Source organism: Balaenoptera ricei, chromosome 1 (genome assembly GCF_028023285.1).
Source record: "Balaenoptera ricei isolate mBalRic1 chromosome 1, mBalRic1.hap2, whole genome shotgun sequence".
Lineage (NCBI taxonomy): Eukaryota > Metazoa > Chordata > Mammalia > Artiodactyla > Balaenopteridae > Balaenoptera > Balaenoptera ricei.
Window position 1 is genome coordinate 103,025,925 of NC_082639.1, and position 13,721 is coordinate 103,039,645.

At 44.7% G+C, this 13,721-nt stretch overlaps 1 protein-coding gene across 4 annotated transcripts in view; it reads right to left on the bottom strand.

Moving 5' to 3' along the window:
• Positions 1-13,721, bottom strand: part of IGSF3 (immunoglobulin superfamily member 3) — a 100,565-nt gene that overhangs the window by 33,931 nt on the left and 52,913 nt on the right. For all 4 annotated transcript variants that reach the window (XR_009504300.1, XM_059928733.1, XM_059928712.1 and 1 more), the window contains exons 3-4: positions 10,668-11,045; positions 2,527-2,937 (exon numbers count right to left, since the gene is read on the bottom strand). Coding sequence is in view for 3 of the 4 variants with exons in the window: in XM_059928733.1 (XP_059784716.1) it covers positions 2,527-2,937; positions 10,668-11,045 (789 nt within the window). In the remaining variant the exon portion in view is untranslated. The remainder of the gene's footprint in view (positions 1-2,526; positions 2,938-10,667; positions 11,046-13,721) is intronic.

Below are 13,721 nucleotides of genomic sequence, written 5' to 3' on the forward strand. Positions count from 1 at the left end.
AATTTGGCTTTGGGCCTTCTCCCACACTTCGCTGACCCAGCAAATGTCCCCAATGACAACCCCCGCCCATCACAACTAAAGGCGTTTCTCAAGTACGTTTTAGCCTCTGGACCAGCTCTCCTCCCTTGGGTCCATGACACCATCCCTCCTGCTGCTTCTCCCGCTGGCCTGGCCACTCTGTCTCTCGAACCTGCTCCCCTGACCACCTCTTACTCCCGCAGCTCTCCTGGGCCCTCATCGCTCCCAAGCTCAGCCTCTGAGTGCCACGTCTGAGGGCATGCTGGGTGCTTCACATGCTGAGCATCTCTACGAAGGTCCGCTTGCGGGATGGACTCCTTGACCAAATTTTACAAGAACAAATGCAAAGACACCCAGTGCTGCCACTGAAGGCGAAGCAGAGGCTCTCAAGCAAGACTTGGCACATTGCCTCATCCCTCCTTATCACAGTTCCAGGTACCCCCCGAGCCCCAGCCTCGGATTCCTCCTTCCACAATACTCTCCATTCTGTTGCCTCGAGCACCCACTGCCCGCCTCCTAGGTCACTGCCACTGACCTAGCCCTGGCCTTATCAGCCCTTCCCTACCTGGTCTCCCTACTCCAGACCCAACCTGTTTAGTCAACACTAGGTGGCCTCCATGGCTGTTCCCTTCTAAAACCCAGGTCTGATCGTGTCACTCTCTGCTTAAAAATCTCTATTCCCTCCTCCAAATGTTGGCAGCAGTGGTTTTCAAGCTATGCTCAGGTGGGGCGGTAGCGGGGAGACCTTCCTTTCCTCATACAAAGTCTTTTGCTGCCCAATACAGAAAACATTTGGTTCAGGCAAGGGGGGAACACCACGGCCCTCATACGCCCTCCTCAAGCACCCCATGGCATGCACCCATGCACACGAACACACAGACATGCCCACCCACAAGCGACCACTCAGGCACCTCTACAGGACTCCTAAGATTCCAAGGAGAACAACTTGAAATGCTGGGAACACAGAGTCAAGGCCAAGCTCACATTCTAGCATGTGGGCTTCAGGCCACCTTTCCTATCTCCTCTCACCACTCCTATCCGGAACTCAACATCTGCTCACCCTTGACTTCTCTGTGCTTGCCAAACAGGTCAAACGATTCTGTACCTTTATGCTTCTCCTCCTGATGTCTGCTCAAGCTTCAAGACTCAGTTCAAGTCACCAAATGTGTTGGTTTTCCTGAATTTTCCTCAACCACCCCACCCAGGGAAAACAATGTTGCAAGAACACTTTACATTCACCATGTTCCCAGGGCATCCTTCACTCAGCCACTGGCTTTCACATCTGTAGTTCCTTGAGTGCAGGGACCAAGCGTTATTCATCTCTGAATCCCCGATGCCTATCACCACACCTGCAGCGTTGCAGAGACTTACTAAATGTTGACTGAAATCAACTAAGAGAAGGGCAACATTGGGGCTACAACCACTGAACCAGAGCAGCACAGACACAGAGTGAAGTCATCGACTTTTTTTTCACCTAGTTTTCCCTTTCCTGGCTTCGTCTGGATACATTTGCTGGGCAAATTCAAAAAAACCCTCATTCCAAATTGGTAAGATTAAAATAAAGAAGATTAACTGATGCAACCTAATTTGAAAGTGCTAAGACTTAAAATTTGGCCCAGACTTTTGAAGCTGCTCTTAAAACCATCCAGGAAGGGAAGGGATAAATATGAAATAAAGTGCCTTCTGTAGATTTAGTACCGGAAGTTCCAGAAGCTGCTAAATGCTCTGGGTCCTACAGAGCAGATAAAGTGCTCCCAGCGCAGGAGCCCAACCCTTCTCGTAAAAGCCCTCACACCCATTAGATGTCCAGAGAATCGCTTCTGCCCTTTTACTTCTAGATCTGCGCTTGACAAAGCATAGACAGTGGAAGTGTACTGAAAATCCAGCTTCCCAGGTCCCACCCCAGAAGCCTGATTCAGGAATCTGTACTGCCTGAGCCTGGGAATCTGTGCTATTAGCTAAGTCTGAAGCACACCCCTAGAATGGCAGAAGAACAGGTGGCAGGAAAGCTATGCAAAGACCAAGACCACCACCATCTGACTGGAGCAAATGGGATGGGGTGGAGTGGCGGGGTGTCAAAATACAGGTCCTGAAGGGGGCCCCCCCACCTGTACCTCAGACGCCCCAGCTCATCTCCCACAAACCACACCTCCGCTCACCAGGACAATGGCAGCCCCTCACTGAAGGTGGGCAGCAACACAAGGAAAGGCCCTTGGGCACTTGCTGCAGCTCCATGACGGCACACCACCACCTTCCAACCAAAACCAGGGGAGAGAAGGCCCATGGAACACCTGCCCCCAGCCCAGCTGAGGCAGTCAAGCAATAGCTTTTGGCTCTGGTCTAGAGCCCTGCTGGACTCAGTGGCCGGGGGAGTGCAGTCTGAGAAGGTCAGGGCTTGGGATACCTGGGCCTTCTGTACCCCGAGTACCGGCAGAGTCGCCAGGAGAGTCTGCACAGCCTGTCTGACCACCCTCCCTGCCAGACAGAGACTGGGGACGAGAGACTGACCGGTGGGCTGGACGTTGACCACAGTCCCCTCGGAACGCTTTCGGGTCATCGGGTACCACGAGCCGTCTGGGTCCTGGATCCACTCGGTGGCCTCGCAGTAGAACTCGCCCTGGTCGGAGGGCTGCAAGTGGAAGACGGTGAGGCGGAAGGTGCTGCTCCCCAGCTTGTCCAGGCGCACCTCCCCCAGGCTCTGCCTCTGCGCGTAGTCGCTGCTCGACTGCAGCACAAAATCCCGGCTCAGGGCAATGACCTCCACCGGCTTCTCGCCGCCCCGCTGCCGTAGCCAGGCCACGGACAGGTGGCTGTGCTGCAACGTCTCCGTGGCCACCTCACACGTGAGCTCTAGGGGGTCCTGCTCCACTTTGTGCAGAGTGTGGCGCACAGCAGTGGACTGCAGGGAGTCCGGGATCACTGCAACACAGGAACAGCCACGGGACACGGTCACAAGGCCACAGATCTTACACTTGTGGGGCTGAGCCCCCACCCACCAGCCTTCGACAGTCCCTGTGTGGCCATGGAGGAGGACCCCAGATGGCACAGAAACCGAACGAATTTTCTGTTTGCATTTGGACTGCAATTTTTTGGCGCTTACACTTACCTGTTTGATATTTCAATAACACTCAGATAAAAAGTGGGTTGGGGGCAGAGGGATAAGTTCAGAATTTGAGATTAACAGATATACACTACTATATATAAAATAGAAAACAACAAGGACTTACTGTATAGCACAGAGAACTACATTCAATATCTTGTAATAACCTATAATGGGAAGCAATCTGAAAAAGAATATACGTGTGTATAACTGAATCACTCTGCTATACACCTGAAACATTCTAAATCAACTATACTTCAATAAAAAAAATACATAAGTAAAATAATGTTTGTAGACTTAAAAGAAAGTGGGTCATATTTCAGTTTACATAATAAATGAACTCCCTGAAAATAACATGTAAAAGGAATTCTGTGTCAGGTCAAATAAGATTTTGTTGTTCACAGTAGTATTGCTTCCAGACATTTTAACTTGGCTTCTGACTGAACTTCAAACAAAAAGAGACCCTGGAACTTCGAGTTTCACATTTTCTATACAACTTGCTCATTTTCTCCCTTCTAGCCACCCCACCCCCATGTCAGCAATGCAGTGCTCTAGGAAGGTTATTTCTTCCTTTTTTTAAAAAAAAAAAAAGGACTTCCCTGGTGGGGCAGTGGTTAAGAATCTACCTGCCAATGCAGGGCACATGGGTTCGAGCCCTGGTCCAGGAAGACCCCACATGCCAAAGAGCAACTAAGCCCGTGCACCACAACTACTGAGCCTGTGCTCTAGAACCCGTGAGCCACAACTACTGAGCCCGCGTGCCACAATTACTGAAGCCCATGCTCCTAGAGCCCGTGCTCTGCAACAAGAGAAGCCACCGCAATGAGAAGCCTGAGCACCACAACAAAGAGTAGCCCCCACCCGCCACAATTAGAGAAAGCCCGTGCGCAGCAACGAAGACACAAAGCAGCCAAAAATAAATAAATAAATTTATTTATTTTTTTTTTTAAAAAAGGTTGTGGTAGAGAGAAGCAGCAGCATCCTCAATTTTTTAGTAGGTTTAATTTTCGTATGATTCATGTGTCAACATGTGCCATGTTCGTGGGCTGGAAGGAAGCCATGGTATGGGGATGAGTCAGGCAAGCGATGAGATTTCCCCTGTGGTCACCTGGTCAGCAGTTTGCTGTGGAGACTAAACACCACCCCCTCTCTGATGTGAAGGGTCGAAATCTTAATTTCTAGTTTTTATTATCACAATTAAGCCTGGAAATTATGACGTGGACAGAAAAACAGAACAGACTTGATATTTCTGACCCTTCACATTGGCAAACACTGTGGCCCAGAGCCGTCCACAATGAAATCCCACTCCCTCCTCCTCCAGCTCCCTCCATCATCCAGGGGCCAAGGGAGACAGCTGGTGCAAAATTCCTTACTCTGGAGCCAAAGGACACACAGACCCACTTCAGGTCTGAGCACGGTCCTGCAGCTGCATTAGCTTCCTGACTCAGCAGCGCCCCAGGCAGCTCAGAGCCACGTCCAAAGGCCCATCATTGAGAGCAACACCCTGCTCTACCCACCACCAGTCCCGCCCATCAGGAAGCTTGCACAAACCTCTTAGATAGCCTCATCCACCAGAGGGCAGACAGCAGAAGCAAGTAAAACTACAATTTTGCAGCCTGTGGAAGGAAAACCACATTCACAGAAAGATAGACAAAATGAAAAGGCAGAGGACTTTGTACCACATGAAGGAACAAGATAAAACCCCAGAAAAACAACTAAATGAAGTGGAGCTAGGCAACCTTCCAGAAAAAGAATTCAGAATAATGATAGTAAAGATGATCCAGGACCTCGGAAAAAGAATGGAGGCAAAGATCGAGAAGACACAAGAAATGCTTAACAAAGACCTAGAAGAAATAAAAAACAAACAAACAGAGATGAACAATACAATAACTGAAATGAAAAATACACTAGAAGGAATCAGTAGCAGAATAACTGAGGCAGAAGAACGGATAAGTGACCTGGAAGACAGAATGGTGGCATTCACTGCTGCAGAACAGAATAAAGAAAAAAGAATGAAAAGAAATGAAGACAGCCTAAGAGACCTCTGGGATAACATTAAACACAACAACATTCGTATTATAGGTGTCCCAGAAGGAGAAGAGAGAGAGAAAGGACCTGAGAAAATATGTGAAGAGACTATAGTCGAAAACTTCTCTAACATGGGAAAGGAAATAGCCACCCAAGTCCAGGAAGCGCAGCAAGTCCCAGGCAGGATAAACCCAAGGAGAAACACGACGAGACACATAGTAATCAAATTGGCAAAAATTAAAGACAAAGAAAAATTATTGAAAGCAACAAGGGAAAAACAACAAATAACATACAAGGGAACTCCCATAAGGTTAACAGCTGATTGCTCAGCAGAAACTCTACAAGCCAGAAGGCAGTGGCATGATATATTTAAAGTGATGAAAGGGAAGAACCTACAACCAAGATGACTCTATCGGGCAAGGATCTCATTCAGATTTGACGGAGAAATCAAAAGCTTTACAGACAAGCAAAAGCTAAGAGAATTCAGCACCACCAAACCAGCTCTACAACAAATGCTATAGGAACTTCTCTAAGTGGGAAACACACTTAGAGAAGAAAAGAGAAGAAAAGGACGTACAAAAACAAACCCATACCAATTAAGAAAATGGTAATAGGAACATATATATCGATAATTACCTTAAACATGAATGGATTAAATGCTCCAACCAAAAGACACAGGCTTGCTGAATGGATAAAAAAAAAAGACCCATATATATGCTGTCTACACGAGACCCACTTCAGACCTAGGGACACATACAGACTGAAAGTGAGGGGATGGAAAAAGATATTCCATGCAAATGGAAATCAAAAGAAAGCTGGAGTAGCAATACTCATATCAGATAAAATAGACTTTAAAATAAAGAATGTTACAAGAGACAAGGAAGGACACTACATAATGATCAAGGGATCAATCCAAGAAGAAGACATAACAATTAAAATATATATGCACCCCAGATAGGAGTACCTCAATACATAAGGCAACTGCTAACAACTATAAAAGAGGAAATCAACAGTAACACAATAATAGTGGGGGACTTTAACACCTCACTTACACCAATGGACAGATCATCCAAACAGAAAATTAATAAGGAAACACAAGCTGTAAATGACGCAACAGACCAGATAGATTTAATTGATATTTATAGGACATTCCATCCAAAAACAGCAGATTACACTTTCTTCTCAAATGCACATGGAATATTGTCCAGGATAGATCACATCTTGGGTCACAAATCAAGCCTCGGTAAATTTAAGAAAATTGAAGTCATATCAAGCATCTTTTCCAACCACAATGATATGAGGTTAGAAATCAATTACAGGGAAGAAAACGTAAAAAACACAAACACATGGAGGCTAAACAATACGTTACTAAATAACCAAGAGATCACTGAAGAAATCAAAGAGGAAATCAAAAAATACCTACAGACAAATGACAATGAAAACACGATGATCCAAAACCTATGGGAATGCAGCAAAAGCAGTACCAAGAGGGAAGTTTATAGCAATACCAAACCTACCTCAAGAAACAAGAAAAATCTCAAATAAACAATCTAACCTTACACCTAAAGGAACTAGAGAAAGAAGAACAAACAAAACCCAAAGTTAGCAGAAGGAAAGAAATCATAAAGATCAGAGCAGAAATAAATGAAATAGAAACAAAGAAAACAATAGCAAAGATCAATAAAACTAAAAGCTGGTTCTTTGAGAAGAGAAACAAAATTGGTAAACCTTTACCGAGACTCATCAAGAAAAAGAGGGAGAGGACTCAAATCAATAAAATTAGAAATGAAAAAGGAGAAGTTACAACAGACACTGCAGAAATGCAAAGCATCCTAAGAGACTACTACAAGCAACTCTATGCCAATAAAATGGAAAACCCGGAAGAAATGGGACAAATTCTCAGAAAGGTATAACCTTCCAAGACTGAATCAGGAAGAAATAGAAAATATGAACAGACTAATCACAAGTAATGAAATTGAAACTGTGATTAAAAATCTTCCAACAAACAAAAGTCCAGGACCAGATGGCTTCACAGGTGAATTCTACCAAACATTTAGAGAAGAGCTAACACCCATCCTTCTCAAACTCTTCCAAAAAATTGCAGAGGAAGGAACACTCCCAAACTCATTCTATGAGGCCACCATCACCCTGATACCAAAACCAAACAAAGATACTACAAAAAAAGAAGATTACAGACCAATATCACTGATGAATACAGATGCAAAAATCCTCAACAAAATACTAGCAAACAGAAGCCAACAACACATTAAAAGGATCATACACCATGATCAAGTGGGATTTATCCCAGATATGCAAGGATTCTTCAATATATGCAAATCAATCAATGTGATATACCATATTAACAAATTGAAGAATAAAAGCCATATGATCATCTCAATAGATCCAGAAAAACTTTTGACAAAATTCAACACCCATTTCTGATAAAAACTCTCCAGAAAGTGGGCATAGAGGGAACCTACCTCAACATAATAAAGGCCATATATGACAAACCCACAGCAAACATCATTCTCAATGGTGAAAAACTGAAAGCATTTCCTCTAAGATCAGGAACAAGACAAGGATGTCTACTCTCGCCACTATTATTCAACATAGTTCTGGAAGTCCTAGCCACAGCAATTAGAGAAGAAAAAGAAATAAAAGGAATACAAATTGGAAAAGAAGAAGTAAAACTGTCACTGTTTGCAGATGACATGATACTATACATAGAGAATCCTAAAGATGCCACCAGAAAACTACTAGAGCTCATCAATGAATCTGGTAAAGTTGCAGGATACAAAATTAATGCACAGAAATCTCTTGCATTCCTATACACTAACAAAGATCAGAAAGAGAAATTAAGGAAACAATCCCATTCACCATTGCAACAAAAAGAATAAAATACCTAGGAATAAACCTACCTAAGGAGGTAAAAGACCTGTACTCAGAAAACTATAAGACACTGATGAAAGAAATCAAAGATGACACAAACAGATGGAGAGATATACCATGTTCTTGGACTGGAAGAATCAACATTGTGAAAATGAGTATACTACCCAAAGCAATCTACAGATTCAATGCAATCCCTATCAAATTACCAGTGGCATTTTTTACAGAACTAGAACAAAAAATCTTAAAATCTGTATGGAGACACAAAAGACCCCGGATAGCCAAAGCCGTCTTGAGGGAAAAAAACGGAGCTGGAGGAATCAGACTCCCTGACTTCAGACTATACTACAAACCTACAGTAATCAAGTCCATATGGTACTGGCACAAAAACAGAAATATAGATCAATGGAACAGGATAGAAAGCCCAGAGATAAACCCACACACCTATGGTCAACTAATCTATGACAAAGGAGGCAAGGATACAATGGAGAAAAGACAGTCTCTTCAATAAGTGGTTCTGGGAAAACTGGACAGCTACATGTAAAAGAATGAAATTAGAACAATCCCTAACACCATACACAAAAATAAACTCAAAATGGATTAGAGACCTAAATGTAAGACCAGGCACTATAAAACTCTTAGAGGAAAACATAGGAAGAACACTGTTTGACATAAATCACAGCAAGATCTTTTTTGATCCACCTCCTAGAGTAATGGAACTAAAACCAAAAATAAACAAATGGGACCTAATGAAACTTAGAAGTTTTGGCAAAGCAAAGGAAACTACAAACAAGATGAAAAGACAACCTTCAGAATGGGAGAAAATATTTGCAAATGAATCATCGGACAAAGGATTAATCTCCAAAATATATAAACAGCTCATGCAGCTCAATATTAAAAAAACAAACAACCCAATCCAAAAATGGGCAGAAGACCTAAATAGACATTTCTCCAAAGAAGACATACAGATGGCCAAGAAGCACATGAAAAGCTGCTCAACATCACTAATTATTAGAGAAATGAAAATCAAAACTACAATGAGGTATCACCTCACACCAGTTAGAATGGGCATCATCAGAAAATCTACAAACAACAAATGCTGGAGAGGGTGTGGAGAAAAGGGAACCCTCTTGCACTGTTGCTGGGAATGTAAATTGATACAGCCACTATGGAGAACAGTATGGAGGTTCCTTAAAAACTAAAAATAGAATTACCATATGACCCAGCAATCCCACTACTGGGCATATACCCAGAGAAAACCATAATTCAAAAAGACACATGCACCCCAATGTTCATTGCAGCACTATTTACAATAGCCAGGTCATGGAAGCAACCTAAATGCCCATTGACAGACGAATGAATAAAGAAGATGTGGTACATATATACAATGGAATATTACTCAGCCATAAAAAGAAACGAAACTGGGTCATTTGTAAGAGACGTGGATGGATCTAGAGACTGTCATACAGAGTGAAGTCAGAAAGAGAAAAACAAATATCGTATATTAACGCATATATGTGGAACCTAGAAAAATGGTACAGATGAACAAGTTTGCAGGGCAGAAATAGAGACACAGATGTAGAGAACAAACGTATGGACACCAAGGGGGGAAAGTGGCGGGAGAGGTGGTGGTGGTGGTGTGATGAATTGGGAGATGGGGATTGACACGTATACACTAATATGTATAAAATAGGTAACTAATAAGAACCTGCTGTATAAAAAATAAATTAAATTAAATTAAAAAAAAAAAACAAAGGCCCATCATTTCCTAGAGGTTTGGCCTCTCTTCCACCTGGTGTTACCTGCTCAGTGTTCCTCATCAGTTCTTCAGCTTATCAACCACAAATGTCCTTGCCTTATGTTTTTATATCCCCTTTCACCAGCTAGAGGGTCAGTTAACCTTCTCTGAAATTCTTAACATCTGCATTAGATCTTCTTTAAGTTTCAGCTTCAGCCTTCTACTATTTACAAGTGAACGCACAAATCTGGTTCACTTATGCTACCTGTTGACCTCTAAAATATTTGGGGAGCTTTGGATTCTCCTTTTAAAGTCAAATAAAACTGCGCTATAAAAGAAGTGACTCAGTGTTACGGATTGAATGTTTATGTTCCCCCCCAAATCCCTGTGTTGAAACCTAATGCCCAGTGTGATAGTATCTGGAGATGAGGCTTTGGGGAGGTGATTAGGTCATGAGGATGAAGCCCTCATGAATGGGATTAGTGCCCCCCACCTTTTTTTTTGGCCACACCACACTGCATGCGGGGTCCTAGTTCCCAGAGCAGGGACTGAACCCGTGCCCGCTGCAGTGGAACCGTAGAGTCTTAACCACTGGACCGCCAGGGAAGTCCCTGGGATTAGTGCCCTTATAAATGGACCCCAGACAGCTTTCTCGTTCCCTTTCTGCCATGTAAGGAGACAACAAGAAGTCAGTATTCTGCAACCCTGAAGAGGGCTCTCACCAGTACTAATAACCATGCTGGCACCCTGATCTGGGACTTCCAGCCTCCAGAACTGGGAAATAAATGCTTGTTGTTTAAGTACCCAGTCCAGTCTATGATAATTTATGATAGCAGCTCACACTGACTATGACACTCAGGCAGGACACCAGCCACGTGAACACAGTTATCTCCTTACCCACGAGGTTCATCTTGGCGCTGTAACTCCCGAAGTATCGCTCGTCGGTGTTGGGCGTGTGGCATTCATACTCCCCAGCATCCCGGGCCTGGAGATCGGTGATGTGCAATAACGCCGAGTTCCCCTGGACCCTCTCCACATAGATCTTCCCGCTGCGGACACGCTGGGTATAGATGGCGTAAGGGAAGGAAGAGTCCATGGTGCTGACAATCTGGACCTCACGCTCAGGGGCGGAGGGCAGGTAAATGGACCACTGGAAATTCTGCTCAGAAGGCCCCTGGTAGCCACTGACGTTGCACCAGATGGTGATGTGGGAGCCCTCTGTGCGGTACAAGGGTCCTTCCTGGACGGCGACTTGCCGCTGTGCTGACACTACCCCTGTGGGGGAGACACACACAACAGGTTCACTGACTTCTCAGACCAAAATGCAAAGCAGGTAGCAATGTTCAAAGGGTTTGTTATTCGTGCGACGTGGTGATAATATAAGTAGCTTACTGGCCCTTTCTGAGGCGCTCTTTGATTTATAAATATTAATTAAAACACTGTGGTAAAGCACTGTCCCTAATTTGCATATATGGGAATTTGACCACGCAAGGACATGGTTCTGTTACTTATTCAATGGCTGACCCTTGGGAATTTCATTTAGTCCCTCTGTCATTTATGTGGCAGTTTTATATCTATTTATTAATGCCCTTTATGAAGTTTTTAATAAAATGAGCAGGAAAAGTTGAATCCTTGGCACAAATTCAGAGGAAAACAAATAAAAGCAACTGCCTTGCAATCTGGCTGAAACTAAATAAATGCTCCTTTCTTGATTAGAGGGCTGGTAGGAGGGAGTCCTGGGGCCCTTTCTTTGGTGCTGCACCCTTATTTGCAAGAGGTAGCTACTCCCGTGACACCATGTAGAGCATTCGTTACACCCTCTTCCCTCCATATGCGGAGGCAAAGCTGAGCTCCTGCAGGCCGCTGTTCTGAGTACACATGAACAGGAATGGGAAGGGGTGGCGCACATCCCTGACGCCCAGATGCCCCCACACCGCCGATGGGGGCAACTGATGGCGCCCCCCTCCCCCGACCCCGTAACAAGGAAGTCAGGCTGCTCTGGAGACTGAGCTCTGATTCACCACCGGCCGCCCCACCTTCTGGCTGGGATATGCGTCTCCGCCTGGCCTCTGCCTGCCTTCTCCATGCTCTTAACATGGTCTCCCCTCGCAGACTCAGGGGCGGGAAATACAGTGAGTTTGCTTACTCATTCCATGCCAGCACAACTGATTCTGCCTGAGCCACTGAGAAGGTGGGAGGGGGGCACACCCCTGTGGCCTTCCCCTTGACAGCAGAGGGGCACAGCACTGTGGCTGAAAGAGCAGGGGAGGGCTAGTCACACCTTTGCCCGGAACTGGAGCTGGCTGTGCTATCTTGGACAAGCTGCTTTTCCTCTCTTGGACCTTGATCTCTTCATCCACAAAATGATTTCTAAGAAGGCATTGGACTGGACTAGCACGTGTGCCAATGCTGGCTTTGTCACTTATTAGATTAGCTGTGACCTTGGATAAGTTACTTAACCTCTCCAAGCTTCAGTTTTCTCATCTGTAAGATAGGGATAATCATGTGTGCCTCGTAGAGTTATCAAAAGACTGAATTAGATAACATATATAAAGCCCCCAGCATGGGGCCTAGCCCATAATTAGTCCTTAAGAAAGAGCTGCTAGCTAGGGCCCCTCCTGGCTGGAATATGCTGTGGCTCTGGATCCAGAGAGGACAGGATTTTGGCCAGTGATCCCTCAAGGACACGCCAATGGCCTCTTGACGATGACACCATTTGTGTGGTCACCCACCTCCACCCACAGCTGCAGCCCACTCCCACTCCCATGAAAGTTTCTCCCACTCTCCCTCCAAAAGGCAATCACAGCTGCCCCATCATAAACTTATCTGAAACGGATCCAGCTGGGGAACAGCCGAGACAGCTCAAATCCTAGCGGGATGCAGCTCTAAGCCCAGCCCGGGGGATGCTTGAGCCTCAAAGCAAGCTGATCTAATCTAAAACAGACGCTACAAGGAAAGGCCTGTGGCTTATAAACTTTTATTCGTGCACAATCTTTTCTCCCAAACAAAATCTTACATGGAACCCCACCTTGGCTTAAGCAACAGAAGCAAGGAAAGTGAAAAGGCGGGTGGGGAGAGGTGGCAAATCAACAGATGGAAGTGGTACGTAAATTTACTTGATACATTCTGGTTGACAGCATTCACAATTATATTGAAGGTCATGGAGAAGACAGCTCATTAGTTGTTTTCAGTATGTTAAAATTTAGTGTGTAACATTTTTACTATGTGTCCTCTTTCTATAACAATTAAAAAATATATATATATATATAATGACACTTGAACCAAATGTTTGCAGCACTCCAGAAATGCAGAACTTTGAAAACAATGTAACTACATTCATAACATTTAGGTCTCCGTGCATTTCAATGTTATAGGACAAAACAGCCACAACCACGCCCCACCCGCTGCAAAGAAGGCTGGAAGCAGGTCAGGACGAGCCAGCATCTTTGTTAGGGCACTACTTCTCAACCTTAGACCCACACTGGAATCACCTGGAGAGCTTTAAAAAATAACAGGGCCCGGGCCCCACCCCATGTAACTGGTCTGGTGTGCAGAAGCCTGGGCATTAGGAGTTTTAAAAACTCTAACGCAGAGCAGTGTCGAGATGTCTTTATCTACAGAGTGCCAGCCAGGTGCCCAAATTAAAGACCAGATCCTGATTTAAGACTCTCAATAGCTTTGAACTCCTCCCTTTGCTGATTTGGGTCAAGAAAGTTTTTATTCTCCTCTAGTGAATGGGCAGAAGAAAGCAGCTGAGGCCCATCAGATACTGGCTATGATGATGCAATACTGAGCTCACCTAGAATGCATTCTATTTACAGACCTTACAAAAGCACTGGATCGGGGGATCATACACATCATTCCCCTGAAAGGTAAACAGTGCTAAGTGGCCTGAATGAGCCAGGGCATCAGGGCCAAAACAACTTGTTCGAGTCGGAAGCCAGTTATAAA